Source organism: Megalobrama amblycephala, linkage group LG3, assembly GCF_018812025.1.
Source record: "Megalobrama amblycephala isolate DHTTF-2021 linkage group LG3, ASM1881202v1, whole genome shotgun sequence".
NCBI classification, from domain to species: Eukaryota; Metazoa; Chordata; class Actinopteri; order Cypriniformes; family Xenocyprididae; genus Megalobrama; species Megalobrama amblycephala.
This window is the reverse complement of record NC_063046.1, coordinates 36,247,439-36,270,597: the sequence shown is the minus strand read 5'-3', so window position 1 is coordinate 36,270,597 and position 23,159 is coordinate 36,247,439. Positions and strand designations below refer to the sequence as shown.

General features: G+C 35.3%; 1 protein-coding gene across 4 annotated transcripts in view; it reads left to right on the top strand.

Moving 5' to 3' along the window:
• The first annotated feature begins 4,734 nt into the window (after positions 1–4,734).
• Positions 4,735–23,159, top strand: part of smchd1 (structural maintenance of chromosomes flexible hinge domain containing 1) — an 81,311-nt gene continuing 62,886 nt past the window's right edge. Inside the window, exons 1-14 of one of the 4 annotated variants that reach the window (XM_048185305.1) lie at positions 4,735–4,794; positions 4,993–5,181; positions 5,289–5,364; positions 7,043–7,201; positions 10,926–11,008; positions 11,431–11,564; positions 13,673–13,787; positions 14,634–14,753; positions 14,830–14,996; positions 18,532–18,622; positions 18,705–18,921; positions 20,356–20,473; positions 21,302–21,485; positions 21,588–21,659. In XM_048185305.1, coding sequence (XP_048041262.1) covers positions 5,011–5,181; positions 5,289–5,364; positions 7,043–7,201; positions 10,926–11,008; positions 11,431–11,564; positions 13,673–13,787; positions 14,634–14,753; positions 14,830–14,996; positions 18,532–18,622; positions 18,705–18,921; positions 20,356–20,473; positions 21,302–21,485; positions 21,588–21,659 — 1,707 coding nt within the window. In that variant the 5' untranslated portion in view covers positions 4,735–4,794; positions 4,993–5,010. Of the gene's footprint in view, positions 5,182–5,288; positions 5,365–7,042; positions 7,202–10,925; positions 11,009–11,430; positions 11,565–13,672; positions 13,788–14,633; positions 14,754–14,829; positions 14,997–18,531; positions 18,623–18,704; positions 18,922–20,355; positions 20,474–21,301; positions 21,486–21,587; positions 21,660–23,159 lie in introns of all 4 variants that reach the window. The other 3 variants (XM_048185304.1, XM_048185302.1, XM_048185306.1) reach the window with 3 other exon arrangements.

Sequence of the window (23,159 nt, the reverse complement as noted above, 5' to 3'; positions counted from 1 at the left end):
TGGGGATGTAGGTGCTGTTTGGTCATTTATTTTAGACTTTCTGAGACTCAAGACTCAACTAATTTCGATTTAGACACAAGTCCTCTTCCAGGCAGATTTGTAACATCTTTAGTTGATTATTTCCCTGATGGGGGAAATGGGGATTTTCAATGTTAGCTTTTTTCTTATACCCATTTTCTATTTTGTGAAGCTCACCGATCTTTTGCTGCACATCAGAACTATATTCTTTGGTTTTTCTCATTGTGATGAATGATAACGGGAATTTGGCCTTTGTGTTTCCTCATGTTTATTCTCCTGTGGAACAGGAAGTCATGGCTGGACAATTTCATGTTCATGATCACCCTGGTGTGCTAAAAAATGTAAATGTGAATGGGAATATACTTCAGAGATATTTTACTCAGAAGAATTTCTAGGGATACCAATAATAGTGGCAAACATGTATTGGAGAAAGACATTTATTTCATAATGAGTTTTTTCCACCCATTTTCAATTCTTTTCCTTCAATGAAAGGTTAGAATTTTGTGAATTTTTTGAATGAAAGATCAAAAAGATAAACAATGCAGATTTATTTTCACAGCTGCCTTTGCTCATATTTACTAAGGGTGCCAATAATTGTGGAGAATAGATGCCACGTATCTGAACAAGATGTCCAGGACCTCCAGCAGAAAAATAGGCTGACAGCATTAAAGATCCAGCAGCATATTTAACTGTGGGCATGGGGTACTTTTTATCATGCGTGCACCAAGCTAATATATATATATTCTAATATATATATATTAGAAAAGGAAAACATATTTTTCAGTCCATTTATTAAAATGTGGGGTCGATATGACACCACACACTGAAATGATTGGTAAAATTTGTACATAACAGGAGGGTGAATGTAAATGTTTTGGAAAATGTATTAATTGATTACCTGATCTACCACAGCTACACAAATGGCAGACAAGGAAACCCAGTATGAGATTTTGGAAAGAGAGACAGACTTCGACTCACTTCCTATATACCAGGAGCCAGACACCGACTCAGAGGGTCTAAGAAGTACAGCTGAGGCCATGAGGGTACAGGAGGCAGAGCCTGGAGTAAATGTTTGGAGACAACATCCAGAGGTGAAAAAAACATTTTTTTTTTTATCTCTATGGTAAGAAAATTGTGGGATAGGATGAGGCTATAAAAAGGGTCCTCAAAATTAAAGGGTTAATTCACCCAAAAATGAAATTTCTGTCATTAATTACTCACCCTCATGTCGTTCCAAACCCGTAAGACCGTTCATCTTCAAATTAAGATTTTTTGATATTTTTAATCCTCCACTGAAAGCAATGAAATTACCACATTCAGTGTCCAGAAAAGTAGTGAAAACATGGTTAAAATAGTGCAGGTGACAGTGGTTCAACCTTAATGTTATAAAGCGGCGAGAATACGTTTTGTGCGCAAAAACAAAACAAAATTAACTTTATTCAACAAATTTGTTCAAGAAGGGCAGCAAAGAAGCCACTTCTCTCTAAGAAAAGCATCAAGGACAGACTGAAGGAAGTAGAAGGATTGGCTAGAAGACTGGCACAAAGTTATTTTCTCTGATGAAGCTCCTTACTGACTGTTTGGTTCATCTGAAAAATCGCTTGTCTGGAGAAGAAAATGTGAACGCTACCATGTGAGAAATATTCTTTCTTATGTGTATTCAATCAATGTTGTTGCTTATACATGATTCATTTTGTTAATCTTACATGAGTTATAGATTTCCTTACATGATAACCTTTAAATCATGAGAAAAAATGTAATTTATAGTTGACATAGCATATGTAACCATTGCATGTATTGAAATCTTTTCCATCCTTTTCCATCTTTCTTTGACATTGCAATGCTAAGTTTCTGTGAGAAGCAACTTGAGAATAATGATTCTTTCTGCCGTCAAGGTCAGTTAGCTGGGAAGAAATTTAGGGAGTTAGATAAGATAAAAATTATTTATGTCAGGTGGACACAACTGTTATGGAATATTGGTGATTATTATGGGATGTCGATGAACCGGAACATGTACTTATAAGATAAAGGGATGTAAGATGGCCTTAAAATGCTGTTCTAACTAAAAGAGGTGTTTACGATGATTTTTTAAAAACATGGAATTCAAAGTCTTCTGAAGAATAAACTTAAGAAAAAAGATTCTTGAGAATCTTAAGAAGAGTCTTAAGAAATTAATTTTACAAAATATTATTATTAAAGTTATTATAAAATTTAATTAATTATGATTAAATTATTATATTAAAGTAAGTTCACCCAAAATTGAAATTTCTGATGGCTACTCATTTCATTCCAAACCTGTAAGACCTTTGTTCATCTTGGGACACAAATTAAGATATATTTGATGAAATCCAAGTTTTTTCATTCATAACATTAAAGGTGCCATCGAACGTTTTAGATGTAATATAAGTCTAAGGTGTCCCCTGAATGTGTCTGTGAAGTTTCAGCTCAAAATACCCCATAGATTTTTTTAAATTAATTTTTTTAACTGCCTATTTTGGGGCATCACTAACTATGCACCGATTCAGGGCTGCTGGCCCTTTAAATCTCGTGCTCCACGCCCATCGAACTCACGACTCTATAATACAGTGCATTTACAAAGTTCACACAGCTAATATAACCCTCAAATGGATCTTTACAAGATGTTCATCATGTATGCTGCATGCATGCTTCGGGTCATGTGAGTATAGTATTTATTTGGGTGTTTACATTTGATTCTGAATGAGTTTGAGGCTGTGCTTCGTGGCTAAAGTTAACATTACACACTGTTGGAGAGATTTATAAAGAATGAAGTTGTGTTTATGAATTATACAGACTGCAAGTGTTTAAAAATGAAAATAGCGACGGCTCTTGTCTCCGTGAATACAGTAAGAAACAATGGTAACTTTAACCAACAGTAGCCTACATTAGCAACATGCTAACGAAACATTTAGAAAGACAATTTACAAATATCACTAAAAATATCATGATATCATGGATCATGTCAGTTATTATTGCTCCATCTGCCATTTTTCGCTGTTGTTATTGCTTGCTTATCTAGTCTGATGATTCAGCTGTGCACAGATCCAGACGTTACTGACTGCCCTTGTCAAATGCCTTTCATAATGTTGGGAATATGGGCTGGCATATGCAAATATTGGGGGCGTACACCCCGACTGTTATGTAACAGTCGGTGTTATGTTGAGATTCGCCTGTTCTTCGGAGGTCTTTTAAACAAATGAGATTTATATAAGAAGGAGGAAACAATGGAGTTTGAGACTCACTGTATGTCATTTCCATGTACTGAACTCTTGTTATTTAACTATGCCAAGATAAATTCAATTTTTAATTCTAGGGCACCTTTAAGGTTGAACCACTGTAGTCACGTTGACTATTTTAACGATGCCTTTGTAATTACGTTGCTTTCTATTGGGGGATAAAAAAAACCTCTTGGATTTCACCAAAAATATCTTAATTTCTATTCTGAAAGATGAACGAGGGTCTTACGGGTTTGGAAGATTTTCTGTCCACTAGAGGTCACTAGAGGTCTATTCAAAACAAAGGCATAACTTGATGATGCCAAGTTTGAGCGTGGAATCTTCACATCACAGCCAGTGGAAAATAATCGGACTCGGGAAGAAATCATGTTCATGGAATGTTACTGTAGCATGAGGCAGAGCAGGTTGAGTGTTGTGGGAGCTGAACGAGGCCGCTGGAGCGATTGTGCAACACACACCTCACGAGCAGCTGAACTTTTATTAGTCGCCGGCGCCGCTTCCGCTTTTCCGGTCATGAGTATGAGGTAACACAGCTCTGTTTATCATATTAGATACATTTGAGAGTGCTGAGCTTTTTGCTAACCGCCATAAAATGTTAAAGAAGAAGTAACGAATTTATTTGCAAATTCATAAATGTGTTACAGAGTTTACAAAAAGCCTTTTCACATTTTGACCAGTGATAGCATATCTGCAGTGATAGCATATTAATTTATTTATTTAATGACAAAAACATTCAATGAATAAATTAAAACAGAATTTTATGTTCTGTTTTAACCTTTTCCTGATGAATCTCTGGCACAATGTTGGCAATTTATCATTAAAAATAATAAAATATAATTTATGGCTTATTGGCCAAAGAGTATTTTCTTTATTTTTTGATAAATTTAAGGCTTTCATATATCTATGGTTCATGTAAATGTATTTACAAGCACAATACACACATTTTTACAATCATGGACAAATATAAAATGGCTAGCAATGAAATATATTTATATATTGATGATAATATAAGTATTTGAAAATAATAGGCTAGTTATGCTCAGTTATTTTCATACATTGTTTTCAAATGCCTTCTGGAACTATTGCTTGAATGGTGTGAGAGTTATTTTTGTTTTTGTTAGGAAAAAATTCCAAGCAGTCATGATAATCAGCATGTTTCTCATGGTTTCTGTCGGAACTCAATTTAGAGAGCTCAGCAATTAAATATACAAATAAAATATATAAAAATAAAAAGGGTATGTTTGGTCCTAATATTTTATTTATTTATAATAAATAAATAATAAAATAAAAATTGCAATTTTCTAACTATTTAAAAATGGAAACATTTGCGATATTGTAAGTAGGCTACTCAAGTGAACAAAATATATAACACTGGCCTAGTGGTTTTTGGATATTTTACTGCAAAATTCTTACATATTGCACCTTTAAATTCTTCTTCTCTTCACTCCATCCCGGTAGGAGGCAGTAGTGCATCATAAACTTGTTGCTAATAAAATGTTAAAGAAGAAGTAACGATGCTGCGGTGAGAAGGGAATTTTGGCTGATGTTCCTGGCGCGAAATCTTTAAATGTTCACTCTCCATGAAAATAACAAGTTACACATGATTATTAGACTAAATATATTAGCCTGGTGAACGACAGAGCAAATCTAAATTTCAAGATAAACATGTCAGCGGTGGAAGCGGTGAGTTCGGATATGTTTTAATGAGTATCTATCACAGGTCGCTGGCTACGCAGTAATGTGCGACGAAACGAACATGACCGAGGCCGGAGCGGAGAGAGACCGGTCGAAAAAGCCATCGAAATCGGTGTGTGTGTATGACTGCCGACCGGACAGCAGCGATGCGCTGGCGCGGACACTAGACATCGCGAACGTCGATTACTGTGGCTTTCTACAGGCTCTGAAACAGGTAACACGGCTGCTCTGTTACCGCACCCAGAAGCATAACATATCCTGTCAGAAACCTTGTTAATAACAGTTAAATCCAGCAGTGACAGGGGGTTCTTTTCATTTTAGTTGTTTTCACTGTCGACAAACGAGACTTTCGTTATAAGCACGACGGACCGAAGAGAGATTGACGAAGAACTTTACAGTAAGTACTCTAAAAGCTATTACATATTATATTAAATTACTTACCTGATTTCATTTTATTGGTTGAAGTTTTTAAATATAATTTTTTTTATTGTATTTCAAAACTAAAAAAGTAAATGGAATATTTGAAGTGTATTTACATATGTAAAAAGAGCGCTCAGTTTTTTTAAAGAAATAATTATTTTTTACTTATTTTCATTTTCATATAATTACTTCATTTCAAAACATTGTTGTCTACAGTTTTATATATGAAAATGTAAAAATAGTTGGCTTTAAGAATTTTAGGTTTTCACCTTTTTTACATTAAACTAATATATATATGTGTGTATATATATATATATATACACACACACACACACACACACACACACACACACACACACACACACACTACCCTCCAAAAGTTTGGAAACACCCCTGGCAAAGTGTGATTTTGGACGATATCAGCATAAATCCTTATCTTTTTTTGGTGCAAATACATTAAAGTAACTTGACATTATCTTTGAAGACCAGCAATAATAATTTAAATTTTGATTACATAATAATGGCAATATATATATATATATATATATATATATATGTCAAAATCAGACATGCCTCTTTGCCAGCTGTGATGCCTGGTTACTGGTTTAAACTTGGCCCAGGTTTGTAAAAATGTTTTGGGTCAGCACACCTTAATAGCTTCAACAATTGATTGCCAATTAAGTTTAGAATACAGTGAACCAATCAGAACCCAGTTTAGGTCAGATAGCTGCTAATAGTGGATATTTTGAGGAATCAAAAATTTAATTTTTTTCTATGTATAAACTGTTTATGTAATAAAATATGTTTTTGTAGTTTGTGTTGTCCCTTATCAGTGCACAATTGTCACAAATTAAAAAGGATTCATGCAAATATTGTCCAAAATCCCACTTTTCTAGGGCAGTGTATATATATTGTTTACAGTTTTTATTTTATCTAAAAACTGTAAAATTACCAAATAAGGACAATCAGCTGAAATGGAGAGTAGAGCTCCAAGAGAGTTATTGCACAGAATATTACAGATATGGGGTGGTTTCTTTGTAATGTTTGTAAGATTTGTATTGTCTGTGTATTTTTTTTTTTTGTTGTATACCTGTAATATTCTTTTCCACATATGTTAACTGCCATACTGTCTTGGAACTCTGCTCTTCTTGATAATTGAATTCAGCTGATTGTCCCTATATTGGTAATCTACAACAAAATTGGTAATCTACATTATTTTTATTGTAATAGGAGCACTGAAGAAAGCAATGTGCTGAAACTTCTGCTCATGCCTGTCTAGCTTGTAATTCACATGCACGTTTTGCACCAGGCAGTTTATATTTTTTGGCTAGACTTTTTTAGTCTGGATTGAACTCAGTGTGCGGTTAGAAATATTCGTGCTTGTTTGTAATCACTCTTTTGGCTTTTACGCACCTGAAGCAAAATGATTTTTTTTATCATTTGGAGCGCAACATTTTTTTTAGTTTAGAATTTCGAAAATGTATTGCTAAACTGAAACTTACATTTTATTTCAAAATGTAAACTTTAAAAAGTAAATAATTATTTAAAAAAATATTATTGACGTTCATTTAGTTTTACAAAAATTTAAAAATAATCTGTTTTTAAAAATGACTTTCATATACTGATATGGATTTGTATGTGTTTTGATGAAACAGAGGAGCTGGTCGATGGGAAAACCTTGCACCTTTTGAAGTCTGTCAATCAGGAGCTGTCTGTGGCGACTCAAGAGCGGATTGAGTATTTGCCGCACTACCATACTCTAGTGCAATGTGGCATGTATGAGTACTACGCTAGTGAAGGACAGAAGGCATTGCGTAAGTGTGCACACTCACCTCTGTCACGCTGGCATACATGTACACACATGCATGTACAATTGGGCAATATTCCTCATTGTCAAATCGTTTTATTGTCGGTGTGTGAAATCGCCGATACACAATATTATCTTGGGGGGGCTGGGAGTGGGAAGCAATGTGCATACTCTGTGTGAGAGTTATGGCGGTAAAGATTTCTCACACCACAGTCAATTATTCATTACCGAAAGTGAAAGTAAAAAAATGTTTGGCATCTGACACAGCGCATATTCTCTTAAAGACAGCAAGAGATGAATCTACTTAAAGTCCCCCTTTAGTCAATAATTTTATCCCTTAAAACTCTTCTTTGATCACTAAGTTTATATATTTAAACATTTTTTCCTGTGAAAAAAAATTCCTTATGCCTTAAAATAGCTTGAATGTAACTCTACACCCTTTACTCATTTAATATACGCAGTAGGGCTGGGCGATATGGCAAAAAATAAAATCTTGATTTTCTCAGAACGATTGACCAATTGACAGATTGACCGATTCACAATTTAATTTGTCAGCTTAATAACTTAACTACAATATGATTTAAGTAACATTCTCTTTATTAACAATCTAGTTAAAAAAAAGTTCCATTCCAAGTGCACCACACATGAAGTGATCAACATGGTGTAAATGTAAAACAATTTGTTAAATATCTTTGCAGAAATATGCCTGAAATATGAAGGCAAATGTTGTACAACTTATCTTAAACACATCCTATATACTCAGGAATAGGGCTGTTCAACGATAATAGTGATTATCATGTACAAAATAAGAGTCTGTGTTTACGTAATATATGTGTTTGTTTTGTGTATAATTATTATGTAAATATAATTATACATTCATGTATATATTTAAGAAAAATATCTTGTTTCTACAAAAAAAATGTACATTTATATGTAATATATAAAAAAATAAATATATAAATATATTTATACATGCATATATTTCTTAAATATATACATGTATGTTTATATATATATATATATATATATATAATTCTTATACACAGAACAAATGCATATTACGTAAACACAGACTCTTATTTTGTACATGATAATCACAATTATCGTTGAACAGCCCTACTCAGAAATAACATAAAATAAGAAAATGCTAAATATTTCTTAGCCAAAAAGTAATAGCATTAAATAACACCAATAATAGGCTATTATTAACAGCAAATGCTTTGTAAAAACAGAAAACAACAGCAGCTTTCAGCCTGTCACCATCATGCAAACATGAATATCAAACAGGTTTACAGGTTTTTGCATTCCATTGTGCTATTTGTCCTATTGTTCTTATGTTTATGCACTTGTCACACATCTTTTGTAGCATCTCACCCATGAAACGGCATTCTAAAATCACGGCGGTCAAGTTAAAAATAACTTTCATTTAATAATTTTGCCTTTTTTTCCTCATTCCACTGCCTGCGTCTCATTTTTATAACGCAATAACGCATTTCTGAATGAGCAGCCGCTTAAGACTAGTGATGTGTTCTACGTTTATAGAACGTCACATGAGAGCAGTTAATCGGGTGCGCCGGTACCATCATGAGGTCAGATCATTTTCTTCTCCTATTGTGGTTTTCATTGCTGTATTGTCAACGTCTAATTGTAACGCTTGCTAACGTTTTTATTCAAAATCGCGATTTCTCGATTTAAAAAAAAAATAAAATCGAGGCAAAAGGATTAGAATTAATCGAAAAAATCCAGCCCTAATACGTGGAACAATGAATTTGCAAATTAGCCCCGCCTCCACTCGCTCATGCCAGCTCAGAGATCCACTTGGTCAACTTACTGAGGTAAACACTGCACAGTGGTATCGCTCTTTGCAACATTGGACACATAACGGAAATTAATATGATTAGCCTTGACTTGACTGTTATCAAACAGCTAAAAATGTGTTGCTGATGTTACACAAACCATGTTCCCGTTCACCATGTCAGAGCCAGACAGCTGCCTTCTAACAATCAGTATCCTTAGAAACGCTTTGAACAACTCAGAACATCAGTGGAGAAAGGCATATAGTTCATCATAACATCGTAACATACATCATACACCCGCCATATTGCTAAATCTACACGATTTTTCATATCAACAGAAAAATATACCGTTTCTCTTGAGACTCCCCTGCTGGTTCACTGTTAATGATATGCTAAAGCCCGCCGGCACATTGACGTGATTGGTTACAAGGTAGTTTGTGACGTCACAGACACCAGTGATTTGAAACCGCAGGTTCGAGACTTTTTTTCACTGCAGTTTTAAATAGAAAATACTCAGCAATGGTGTTGACATATGAATTTGTACATAGTTTGTTTTAAAGCATATTAAAAACACCACATAGTCATTTAAAGTAGGGCTGCACGATATATCGCATGAGATTGTCACGCGCATTTCGTCAGTAAAGCCGGTTCCCTGATTACCGCTAAATCGCCATCACCTGCTTTCAAATGGAGCGGCATTTAATAGACAGAGCCGTAGATCACTGAAAAGCCACGCAATATCGCGTTCATTATCGAAGGTGATTCATCTGCGATATGAACGCGATATTGCGTGGCTTTTCAGTGATCTACGGTTCTGTCTATTAAATGCCGCTCCATTTGATAGCAGGTGATGGCGATTTAGCGGTAATCAGGGAACCGGCTTTACTGACGAAATGCGCGTGACAAGTCTCATGCGATATATCGTGCAGCCCTAATTTAAACAACATTAAAACCTTGATTTTCACCACAGGGGGTCTTTAAACTTATGCTAATAACAGTATATGACAGTCTTAATATATTTTGTTAATATTTCTTTTGTGGCCCATACATTGCAGGGACCTATTTTTTATATAATTAATTGTATAATCGTATAGAAAACCCAAGACCAAACTTTCAAACGATCTCTCCAAGAGGCAACATATATATGCTAAACAGAATGGGCCCTAACACAGACCCCTGTGGGACACCCTGCTGTACCAATGTTGGTTCAGGTGTATTTTTCCCCAAACATACATCCTGGAAACGATTAGTGAGATAGGATTTAAACCAAACAAACACAACACCAGAGATGCCTAACCAACCACCCACACATCCTTTCAAGTAGGATGGAATGACATACAGTGTCAAAAACAGTGCTAATGTCTAACAAAACAAAAATGCTAAATCTAAATCCAGACTGAAATGGTTCTGATAGATTATTTGTGGACAGATATTTCTGTAACTGACCAACAACAACCTAGTTGAGGACCTTAGCTAGAAAAGGTAGATTCGTTATATGCACATAGTTGGATAAGTCTTCAGCATCCCACCCAGGCTTTTAGGAACTGGTGTGATAGCTACTGTCTTAAGGGCCAATGGATCCTGCCCAGTCATTAGAGAATTATTGATAATTGCAGTAATAGAAGGGCCAAAAATAGAAAATAGAAATGTTTTTATTATCCTTGCAGAGTGTAAGTTATGCAGTGATGTGCTATGAAATCATGACGGGGCAAAATGAATTTAAATATTAATTTAATAATAGTAACAGTAGCCTGATGATAATAATTTAATACATTAACTGGAAATGCCAAATCCTCTTGATATTGTTGATAGCTAATGCATTTGATGCTATCTCTAGCTATTGTTGACACACAATATCATTGTCTATCGACACAACCCTAATGTACACAGTGCCAGTTTGATGTGTATTGTTTTTCTCTTTTTGTTGTGTTGCAGCCTATGCTTTTGCTGAGCTTATTGATAATGCGCTGTCAGCCACAGCAAAAAACACTGGAATCAGGAGAATTGAAATCAGATTGGTGAGAAGTTCAACACTGACCCTCTGTCTTTATTACAAACCCATAGTGAATAGTCTCAGTGGCATACGTTCTAAAGGTGTGACCAGAAGTAATTAATTTTCAGTAGCTACTTTTACATGGACACTTTTTGTTTCAATCTGAACATAGTGTTTACATGAATGCTAAATAAAGTGATTGGGTTGATGTGCACGTTTATGTCACAAGCTTACAATTGGATTTGATTTTTTTGACATGCGCACACTGCATGATTATACAGAGTTTCCTGCTGTTAAAAAAAAATATTAGATATTACACATTTTATCTGAGGAAAATAGCATGCAGTGATTTATGGTTAAACAGTACTTTTTGTGAGACTTGTTGCACATTGACCTACTATTAGTCTTCATGATCCAGATGTTTTGTTCTTTCTATGTGTTTTTCAGCTGTTCGATGAGTCTCAGGGAGGACCTGCTGTTGTGGTGATGGATAATGGATGTGGAATGACTTCTAAACAGCTGAACAACTGGGCCGTTTACCGTCTGTCGAAGTTTATAAGAGAAAATGACATGTTTCATAGGTGTGCTTTTCATAAAACATGCACTTTTTCTTATTTTATTATGATAAGTGAGCTACTCCAAAATGCCCTCTTCATAATATTTGAAATAATATCCTGCTGAGCTATGCTCATTGTATGATGCCTGTTAGTTCGTCAAAATAATATCTTTTAAAAGCGACTTATATTCAATATCCATTTACACCATACACTTGGCGAAACAACCCAATGTAGATGTACTGACCTGGAAAAGCTTAGGCCGAAAAAGGAAGTAAAAATGGTGCGATTTGCAATGGACGCAGATGAAATGATAATGCAAGCTTTTGCTTTCCGCACCATCTTTAAAGGTCGGCAAAACATTGGTCATTGGTCATTGGTAATTTTCATTTTTTGAACTAACCAGTTCACCCAAAAATGAAAATTACCCCATGATTTACTCAACTTCAAGCCATCCTAGGTGTATATGAATTTCCTCTTTCAGACGAATACAGTCGGAGTTATATTAAACAGTCCCTCCAGGATTTCGCAATATTTTTTTGTGATTTTTGCGATCAAAATGACTGATTTTGTGGTGGTAATTTCCAGAAATTTGCGAAAAATTTGCGATGTTTTTTTTATTAGAAAACAACATTTACCATGTATTATGTTAGATGCACAGTAGTCATACATGGCAATAGAACAAATAAAATGGACAAATCTTGTTTATTGTTGTGTCTTGCCAAAAAAGGCTAGTCCAGTGCTGTACTATCTGGCTTTAATAACATGATCACTTGCGGTGGGAAATGTGACCCAAATCTTACAGGTAAGCCACAGCAATAAGCAAATGCCTAATTACTGAATAGTTCTCAAGTAATGCAAGAATCAAGTAAACAGTCAGCAATAAAATAAGAATAAACAAATTACAATAGGACAAATAAATACAATATAAAGATACAGATACAAACAGTGCTTTAAGTTTAAGTACTGTTTGTTTTTCCCCTGTTGTTGTCGTTAATATTAATTAATAAAACAACAACAAAGACAGGAACGGGTATATATTAGGTTGCTTTCACTTTAAGACCTACTGTAATGAGCGGATCCAACACTGACACACGCCCCAAATATGTTCACTCAAGACATAACTGTGTAATTGACCGTTCAAGGCCAATAAGCCTAGAAATATAACACATTTCGGTATGCACGCACGAGTGCTGACAGGCGGCATACACATGCACAGAATCCGCAGGCAGTCGGTCAGTGTGTCAGAGCCGAATTGAGTTTGTGTAGCCTATACAGCGCTTTTATCAACACTTTTTTTTTTTTTTTTTTTTTTTTTTTTTTTTTTTTTTAGTGCTATCAGGCATATCATACTTTTTATTTTTCCATTCATCCACGTCGCATAATCGCTTCACCCGTTCCTGGCACGGATGCGAGACGACAGAGAAATATTTGCTTTCGCTTTCACAGATTATGCACAGACCACATGGCCTACTGTGCATGCACATTGCATGACAGTCTGTAGGCTATCCTTGTGAAAATAATGCATTGCAGCTTTTAATGATTAGGAATTAGGGATAATTCAATTAGATAATATTATTTATTTTTGTGAATAAAATGATTTTTTGTGATTTATTTTGCGGTGAAATGACGAATTAAGCAGGATCGCAAAAAATTGCGACATTGTGTTGATTTTGCGTTGTATTCGGCGATCGCGGAATCGCGTGAAAAACTGGAGGGACTGATTAAATAATGTTCTGGCTCGTCCAAGCTTTATAATGGCAGTGAATGGAGGATAAGATTTTTGAAGCCCAAAAAAGTGTATCTGTCCATCATAAAATATATCCACACAGCTCAGGGGGCAATGATTGCTGCTCTAACTGCTGGGGTTTGAGTCCGTCTGAGCTGACATCGTTCATCTTACATGCCAGACGTAAATGCATGTATCCGATCCATATCAGATTTATTTCCACATATGAATGAGGACTGAAACCATGTGCTTTTTTTCCTGCTTGCATGTTCATGGGTCATATCCGATCTGTGCCACATGGGAGGAAAAAATCAGAATTGGGTCACTTGAACCATGTAATGTAAATGCATCACTGATTATCTTGATAACCATCAGCTTTTTTTCTTCTTCTTTGTTGTGGATGTAGCGAAAAACCCGGTTATGAGAGACCAAGTCCAGTTCCACGCAGTCTGAACAGTGACATCTCATATTTTGGAGTCGGAGGCAAACAGGCTGTGTTTTACATCGGCCAGTCTGTCAGAGTATGTTTGCATGCATTTGTTCACATTTATTCAACAAGTATCATACTTGCAGATTAATACAGTAGATTTGTTACATCACTTTTCAATAAAGCAGAAAAGATATGTCCATTGAGAAATGGCAATTTATAGATTTTAAAAACTGTCCCTAAACCAGGTTGGTTTAAGCAGTGTGATCCACAGGTTTCATGTTTCACTTCTCTTCTTTGTGCTAAAAATGAGCTGAATAAATGAGCTGAATAGATATCCTTTGCATGTTTTGTTCAGCTCGAGCTCACTGACTGTCCATGCATGAGTTTTACATTATTGTTAATGCTTCAGTTAAAATCAACCAGGCAAAGTTAGTGTAAATCAGAGTTTTATTTTGTAGTGTAGATGCAAAGCTTTATAAATTGTTTTTGAGATTCAGTCAGTAAACTCACGCTGAACTTGAACAAACCATGGGTGTGTAAAACAGGATCTAGTGATCTTACAAATGATTGGTTAATTTTTTTTTTTTTTTTTTTTTTTACATTGTGTATTTAAAGAATAGTTGACCTCATTATTTACTCGCCCTCATGTTTGTCTTATGCTTTTTTCTGAAAGAATTTCTATGCATCTCTTTACATACAATAATAGTTCAAAGTGCCTCCTATGGCTTTCAACCTTCAAAAAGAGGATAAACACCAAAAAAGGGCACAATAAAAGTTGCATAGTAGTTTTAAGTAGATTCCTACTTTGATTTCTAGGTCTCCTGAAACCATACAATGGCTTAGTGGCAGAGATGAAGATTTTGAGTTAATAACTTTGGTTACATGTTAAAATAATAATTTTCGGTGAACTATTCTTGTATTGTGATGTGTGTTTCAGATGATCAGCAAACCTGCAGGCTCTCCAGATGTTCATGAATTTGTCATGTCTAAAGAAGACTTTGAGCGCAAGGAGTTAAACAGGGAAGACATTTACTCTGGCTTCATTAGAAACAGGAAGGTGAGGGAAATACAAGTCGTCTCATGCAATTGTTGGCCCCTGGATTTTGTTTTTTATTTTGTGTTTTATTTTGCAGCCTGGGGATTTCTCGCATGTGAATGTCATTGAGGAGCAGTTTTTGCGGTCTATTGTGATTGAAGAAGATGGAAAGGAGAGTTTCACTGCAGTTGTAATCACTGGAATCCAGCCAGAACACGTCGTCTACCTCAAACAGTATTTCTCTCTGTGGACCAGAGAATTGGCGTACGTCCCAAAAACACATACACAAACTCCTCCCGTTTTCAACACCATTTTCAACTTAAAACTGGGAACTTTTTATCCATTCTGGGCGTTCATTTACACAACAGTGATATTTTGGGGGCCTGAAAATGCACACTTTTGAGGACGGGTTTCAAAGTGCAAAAGTTGAAAATGACTCCATTATCGTCTCTGTTCAAACTATAAAAATATGAATTTGTGGAAATGGTGACTACATACATATTGTGTGATCATTCTCCATGCGTGTAGCGTTTCTTTACAAAGTGATGTTGCCAACTACTGGCCTGGCAGCATAATACTGCGTTTTAGTCATTTTCGACCATTACATGTTAATGGGGATCGTTTTGACAATGTTGTCATCTGTTCGCGATCCACACCCAGATCCTAACCCTATAGTAAGTACATGTAGTTAATTAATATTACTCAGTACTTAAATGTATAATTAAACTGTAACATGGACACCTTAAAATAAAGTGTAACAGAAATCTAACTTTTTAGACGTTTTATCTTATTCAGGGTATCCACGGGGCATTAAAAAGCATTAAAAGTCATTAAATTGATTTTGTGAAAATTAAGGCCTTGAATGGCATTAAAAAGCATTACATTTAATTTCTACAGGCATTAAATTTTTTTAGATAGTTTTGAAGAAAAATAATAATACCAGTTTATTTTGAATAAAGCCTAAATAATTAATAACTTTGATTTGCTGTCGCAAAATGTACTTTGGTGTGATACCCACACGGAACCAGTTTGATAATTGCCTCCGGCCAGTGCAAAATTGCCATAACGCCGTTTTGGACAGCGGCGCACTGGGACCTGGAGACGGAAGGCTGCATCAATGTTACCAACTTGGCGCCTTTTCAGGCCCCCTTTGCGATTTTTTTTTTTTTTTTTTTTTTTTTTTTTTTTTTTTTTTTTTTTTTTTTTTTTTTTTTTTCCCTAAGAGAGTGCGTTGTGACAAATATAGCGACTTGTCAACCTGATTCCGAGACCCCCTGGTACTGCAGCACGAGCGCGAGATCTTGCTTTCCTGACGCAGGAGCACCTCTCTGGTTCAGCAGCGGATTCAGTTTAAGCTGTGCGCTGTCAGAGAACAAATAAAATAGATACTATTGCTTCTAACCTGAGTGATCATTTTACGTGTACATACAGTATAGCCAAAATCACACCAAATGTCTTTATCTTATGTGTATGGTGATTTTTGTCATACAACATCTCGAATATAAATCAGGATTTTATTGCTGGTTTAACATGTCAGGGCTCGAACTTTACTTTCCTGACCGGACAAGGACCTGATTTAAAATGTCAATACCAAAAAAAAACAAAACAAACAAACAAAAAAAACCTCCAACTTGGGAATCGCCAAAACGCAAGTATGACTGATTTTATTACATTTAGTGTAAGTGGCGATCGATAGTGGATGATAATAGGCTGTATAATGTACTGACGATAACAAGGTTGCACTGTTGAGGCTCGCGCACCAGCTCGAGGAGAAATGGAAACATGAGCGAAGCGCACACAAAAAGAAACTCAGTTAAACATACTGTGGTAAAAATTCAAAATGTGGAGTTTTTATAACTTGATACAGTTAAGCAAAATCACATGACCAAGAATGCTGTTTTCCTAAACAGGCTACCATCACGATTAAAAACGTGACACTGATTTCATATAACAGTTCAATTAAAAAGTAGTTAATATCAAGCCACTTAAATTTAATAAGGAACATTGACTGTTTTTGTTGTATTTTAGCAGCAAAAATAGTTTCAAATAAAGATCACAGCAGAATCAAAGCGCAACACTCAGCCTTGTTTTTATTACTGAATCATTCAGCGTTTTGAACATAATCTGTTGAGTCAAAGATTAAATGACCTATTCATAAACAACTGCTTCATTCTTGAATGAATCAGCCATTGGAATGTATCGTTTGAATGAATGAATCAATGACCCACTCATTAAGACGGTTACTTGCCACCACCTACTGGTGGTTTAGTTTCATTTTTAAAAGTATCATTTCCTCCCAACATATATATATATATATATATATATATATATATATATATATATATATATATATATATAAAAAAAAAAAATCAGGGTTTCTACAGGTTTCATCAAATCTAATTTAATGCTTTTTAATGCCTTTTTAATGCCATATATATGTCGCTAAATGTCAATAGATGTCATATATATATTGACGCTTCGTTCAAAGCCACAGATTCGTTCACAAAACAGCTTGTGTGCTGCAGTTCTGCTGTGGCTTTTGTTGAAAAATAGAGCAAAAATACTGACAATACTGTTTAAAATGTTTGTTGAACTGTTGTATAAAATAAATATTCGGGAAATTATTATATTATATTCGGGCAATTGCTGGTATAATATGATCAACATTAAAAACAGTAACTCGCAGAAGGGTATGTTTTTTTTTTTTGTATCAAAGAGAGATTTAATCTTAAATCTACATTTTACCTCCTAGAAATACATGTTCAGTTTTAATGTTATTTTAAGGTGTAGTAGAATAAAATGAACGGCACTTTTCACGTAACATAACATCAGTTTGAGAAACACTGCTGGATATCAGCCTGCACTTTGGTCCCAGATTTGGTCATAAACGAGCCGCGCAATATAGACACTTTAATTTAAGTAGAAAATCTCAAATGAAGAGCGATGAACTCCAGCTTCCTTGTCTGTTTTCAGATCATCCGCGCTTCTTCCTCCGTGTAGAGAGGGCTCGTGGTTGCCAGATAGCAAAGATTAAGTAAAACGTGTTCTTTTAACAGAGAAGCTCTGATAGGGGGGTTTAAATTTCTGGAAATCTGGCAACCGTAAGCGTGACCGCTCGTAATAAGATTCGACAAAAACAAAAAGTGATTTCAAAAGTGATTTGGTCTTTTAGCCACATTTCAGTCTTCGTCTTTTTTTCGTCAAAGATATTGCACGTGTAGTCACGTTATCGTTAAATGAAATTGGTGTCGTCTCTCATCGTCTCGTCTTAGTCATGGAAAAAAAGGTCGTCAACGAACATTTTTCGTCATAGTTTTCGTTAACGAAATTAACACTGGTACACAGTCATCTGCAAATGGCAATGCAACAATAAACAGCTGTTTATTGTTAGTTCATGTTTATTAGTTCATGTTAGCACAGATTTAATATACTGTCACACATCTGTTTTATTTCTCAACTGTTTACATTCACTTAAGGCATAACCAACTATGTTTACAAGGATACTTGCAAATGCATGCATTTTGACATTATTTTGTGTGAATATGACTGTTCAAGTGCAACAAGACTCGAAAGAACTTGCGTCTTCTTGCGCTTGGAAAAACACGTGCAAATGATAAACTTTCGTGACGGTGCAGCACTGGCCCGATTGGACAAGTGACCGTTCTGTCTACTGTTCTGAGTCTTGTTTATGCTGGCCACGGGACATCAGGCAGTCATTATTGTCGAGCCCTGATAAAAGCTACAATTTATTACTTGAAGGCAAGCCATGGGACATTTAATGCTGTTTGTTTTATTTCAGGCATACTTACCATTATTATATACATGGAATTGATGGAAACGACAAGAGAAAAATGAGAAAAACTGACCATTTCTCCAACATTGACATTCAGGTATAGATGCATATGTAGTTGTGGCTTTTATGCATCAGAATGACCCTGTTTTTTTTCTGAAGATCTCTCTCTGTTTTCTCAGATCAGTTTGTTTGAACGTTCCCCTCGAATCCCCTCTGTGGTGAATCTGAGGGATGTGGATAATGACATGCAGACTCTGTATATCAGCTCCAGTGCTTCTACTTTTGAATTTAAAGCCACCGGCGCTAGAGATTCCTTAGTGGAAGGATTGATCCGTTATCACCCGTTCCTCTACGATCGAGAAACATATCCAGTGGATCCATATGCTGCCTCAGCAGGTATTGTGAATCAGTGACATGAATTACATTTAAAAAGGACCTTTTATTTTTAAATCTTAATTTTTCTTTAGTGTGTAACGTTGCTGTTTGAGCATGAAGAAAGGTCTGCAAATTTACAAAGCACAAAGTACACTCCCTGAAACACCTCGATTGTAGTCTTGAGTTTTCTTCCGGGAACATACACGTCACGGTATTCCTCATTTAAATAATTCCCATCCAAGGCATGCACCAAAAAAGTGGCAGCACCTGGTTGAGGTTCCGTTAGTAGTGTGTTGAAACTCATGGTTACGGTAAGGGGTGTGACATTTTCTAAATGCACTCGAAGAGGTTGACCAATCACAACACACTGGTCCAGCCGACTGATCAGAGCAAACTGTGCTTTTCGAAGGAGAGGCTTCATAGAGACAGGAACGACATTCCGGCCACTTTCCGTGTGACATAATTTTCGACATCATCAGGAGGGTCCACGGACGTCCGTATGCAGCACAGTTTTTGTGTCCGGATTGTGTGCATACAACAGCACATGCACAAGGTGAATGTTGAGACAGAAGAGTCCACCAGGTGGCAATACACATTTGTGATTTATTGTGTAGTAGTCAAAGTGTGCGAAAAGAGCGATACAAAAACAACACGCTGTTCCAAGAACAGTAAACAAAACAAAGCGATTTGCCATTGTTTTTGGTTTTGGTTCTGGTTCTTGTTCTAAACTTTGCATGCAGTGGCAGATCCGCTACTTTTTTCTTCTGTCCTTCTGAGCGAATGTTGTAGAGCATAGAAAAGCAATTTTACTGTGCATGTGTGAAACTCATTCATACTTTAAAAAGCTGCATGGACACAAATGTGTGCAAGATGGAGCGGGAAAATAAAGTATATCTGGGTCTAAACAGAGCATTACTGACAGACTGGGAAGAGAGGTGCTGCAACAAAGTATGTGAAATATTATTATTATTTTTTTTTTTATAAATGTTCAAGCATGAAAACCTGTTCTAATAGATCCCAAAAACAAAATCAAGACTTTATAAAAGAGCATAATATGGCCTCTGTAAGTGTTTTCTGGTTATTTGGGATAGTTTGTTTTCATTTACACTTAAATCTGCTGTCGCTTTTATGCTGTGGCATAAAAGTTTTGTCTTTGTTTTTTCATCCATTTCATCATCTTCGGGTGTAAATTGTAATTCCTGTTGTTTCAAAAAGCATTAGCACACCGCTTCAATAAACATTTTGCTGGTGTTCATATATAGACTTACTTGGTAATGCTTGCCATAGAAAAATTCCAATAATAATAATGCAGTAATGAATAATAAATTGTCCATTCTGCACTAATGGCAGTGATGAAAGAGCTGATATAATAGTAGCTGATTGCAGTTTGACTGCTGAGATGGTGTGAATGCCAAGATATTTTTTTCCAAATAGGTCTGTGTGGTTGTATTTTAGGTCCTTTAGAGGATGAAGATGAAGATTGTGTAGTTTTGAATTCTGAAGGCCGTGGCAAACAACCGATATTTGAGTGCTTCTGGAATGGGCGGCTCATTCCCTATACCTCTGTCTCAGAGTAAGTTTTTTTTCTTTTTTTTTTCTTCTTCTCATTCTTAAGTAAATGGTCACATTTTAACTGTTAAATCCTCCTTGTGGGTGTTTCATAATTTTTGTGTCAGTTTAATCTCTCTCTTGTTTTTGTTCCCATTTTACTTGTAGAAAAAACCTAATGATTATGCACATGTGAATATAGGGCATTTTTCACCTCTGTTTGGAATTGGTAAAATGTGCATTGAAAAAATAAAATAAAATCTAAGGATCATGTAATGCTGAAGACTGGGGTAATGACGTGGAAAATTTAGCTTTGCATGACAGGAATAAATTTCATTTTAAAATATATTAAAATAGAAGTCATTTTAAATCGTAATAATATTTCACAATGTTAGTGTTTTTACTGTGGTTTTGATCACATAAATGCAGCTTTGGTGAGCGGGTGAGCGGAAAAGACTCTTTATTTATTTATTTATTTATTTATTTATTTTTCCCCTTTCCCCTCTATTTTTACTCAAAAAACTGGATATAACTTCACACAGAAAAGGTTACCAAAGGGATGTATCACACTTAAATAATGTTAACACGCATATTATTTATGCATTGTGGTTATACTATTGAAACAGCTCCAGTCACTTCCAAATTCTTTATACATAGAGACCAATAATTTTTTTAATTTAAAAATAGTGCTGAAGGCAAACAAGAACACATTCTTTGCAGAAATATCTATGATATCGAAATGCTTAAAAAAAAAAAAAAAAAAAAAAGAGAATGCAGTGTTTTGAAAAATTATCCTTTTTTTTTTTTATGTTCACTTTCATTTAATATGAATGATAAATTGTATGTGTGTTAGGTTTGAGTGGTGTAAAAGGCCTAAGAAACCAGGTGCTGTGCCGTCTGAGTGCTATAACCGGATTTCAGGAGTTCTCTTTGCCAATGACCGGTTCCAAGTCAGCACCAACAAACTCACCTTTATGGACCTGGAACTTCAGCTCCGTGACAAAGAGACCATTTTTACCAGAGTGCACAATGGCCAGGTATAGAAACACACTCCTGAACTCTGAGAGACACATGTTCTAACACTGCTTACATGCACCTGATTAAAGCCCAGTATACACATTCTGTTCTGTTTTATCCAGGAGCAGCGAGTGAAGATTGAGAGGGAGTTTACTAACTGGTTAAAAGATTGTCATGAGCGATTTGATAAGCAGGTATGTGTCTGCTAGTGTGAGGCCAAGTATGCAAAGAAAAACGTAACTGCTTGATCAGTGCGTTATGTCTGGTTCCTATGAACATGCTTAACATGTGCTTTTGCATTACTGTTACACGTATAAATATTTGTTGAGAAAATCCCCCAAATCAAAGGCATTATATTTATTGTGATAGATGAAAGCATTAAATACTAGACATTTAAAAAAAAAAAAAAAAAGTAACTTTAGAAGTCATGTAATATTGTTCTTTGTTATTGTATCATATTGAACATAAGCATATGTTCTCAGTAAATACAAATACAAAAATGGTGAAATTTCCATAGTTGTAACAAAAATGAATTATATTCACTTACTCCTTTAAAGGATTAGTTCACTTTAAAATGAAAATTACCCCAAGCTTTACTCATCCTCAAGCCATCCTTGGTGTAAATGACTTTCTTCTTTCCGATGAACACAATCGGAGAAATATTAATAAATATCCTGACGCATCCAAGCTTCTAACGCAATATCCTGACGCATCCAATGGCAGTGAACGCGACCCACAAGTATGAAGCTTGAGAAAGTGCATCCATCCATCATAAACGTGTACTCCACATGGCTCCAGAGGGTTGATAAAGGCCTTCTGAAGCGAAGCGATGCATTTGTGTAAAAAAAAAAAAAAATCCATATTTAACAAGTTATGAAGTAAAATATCTAGCTTCCGCCAGACTGCCTTCTCTATTCAACTTACGGAAAAAGCTTAACTGACACAACGCCAGTGCCATTTTTTTCGTATTTTGAATACAGAAGGCGGTCTGGCGGAAGCTAGATATTTTTCTTCAAAACTTGTTAAATAAGGATATTTTTTTCGCACAAACACATCGCTTCACTTCAGAAGCACTTTATTAACCCCCCCAGAGCCGTGTGGAGCACACGTTTATGATGGATGTATGAGGATGGAGGCACTTTCTTCAGCTCATACTCGTTGGTCCCGCTCACTGCCCATATAAAGCTTGGATGCGTCAGGATATTTATTAATTTAACTCTGATTGTGTTCATCAGAAAGAAGAAAGTCATATACATCTAGGATTTCTTGAGGGTGAGTAAAGCTTGGGGTAATTTTCATTTGAAAGTGAACTAATCCTTTAATATATATCAACAAATATTTATACAAAATATCAAATTTTAGTACAAATACAACTAATACAGTTTGTGTTGCTACTATATAATATAGTTTTAAACTAGTTTAATTGCTCAGACGTTCTGGATTTTTAACAGTCCCATGACTCCCAAGAGTGTTTTGAATGGAAGAGGATTAGGGCCAAGCAATAATAAAAAAAAATAAAAAAACATCTCGAGATTAAAGTCATTAAAATGCAAGATTAAATTTACTTGTTAAATTTTGAGAAGAAAAATGTCAAAATACAATGTTGAGAATAAAATCATTAAATTTCGAGAATAAAGTCATGTTTCAAGAAAAAATCTTGGAAAAAAAAGTTGAAATAAAATGTTGAGAATAAA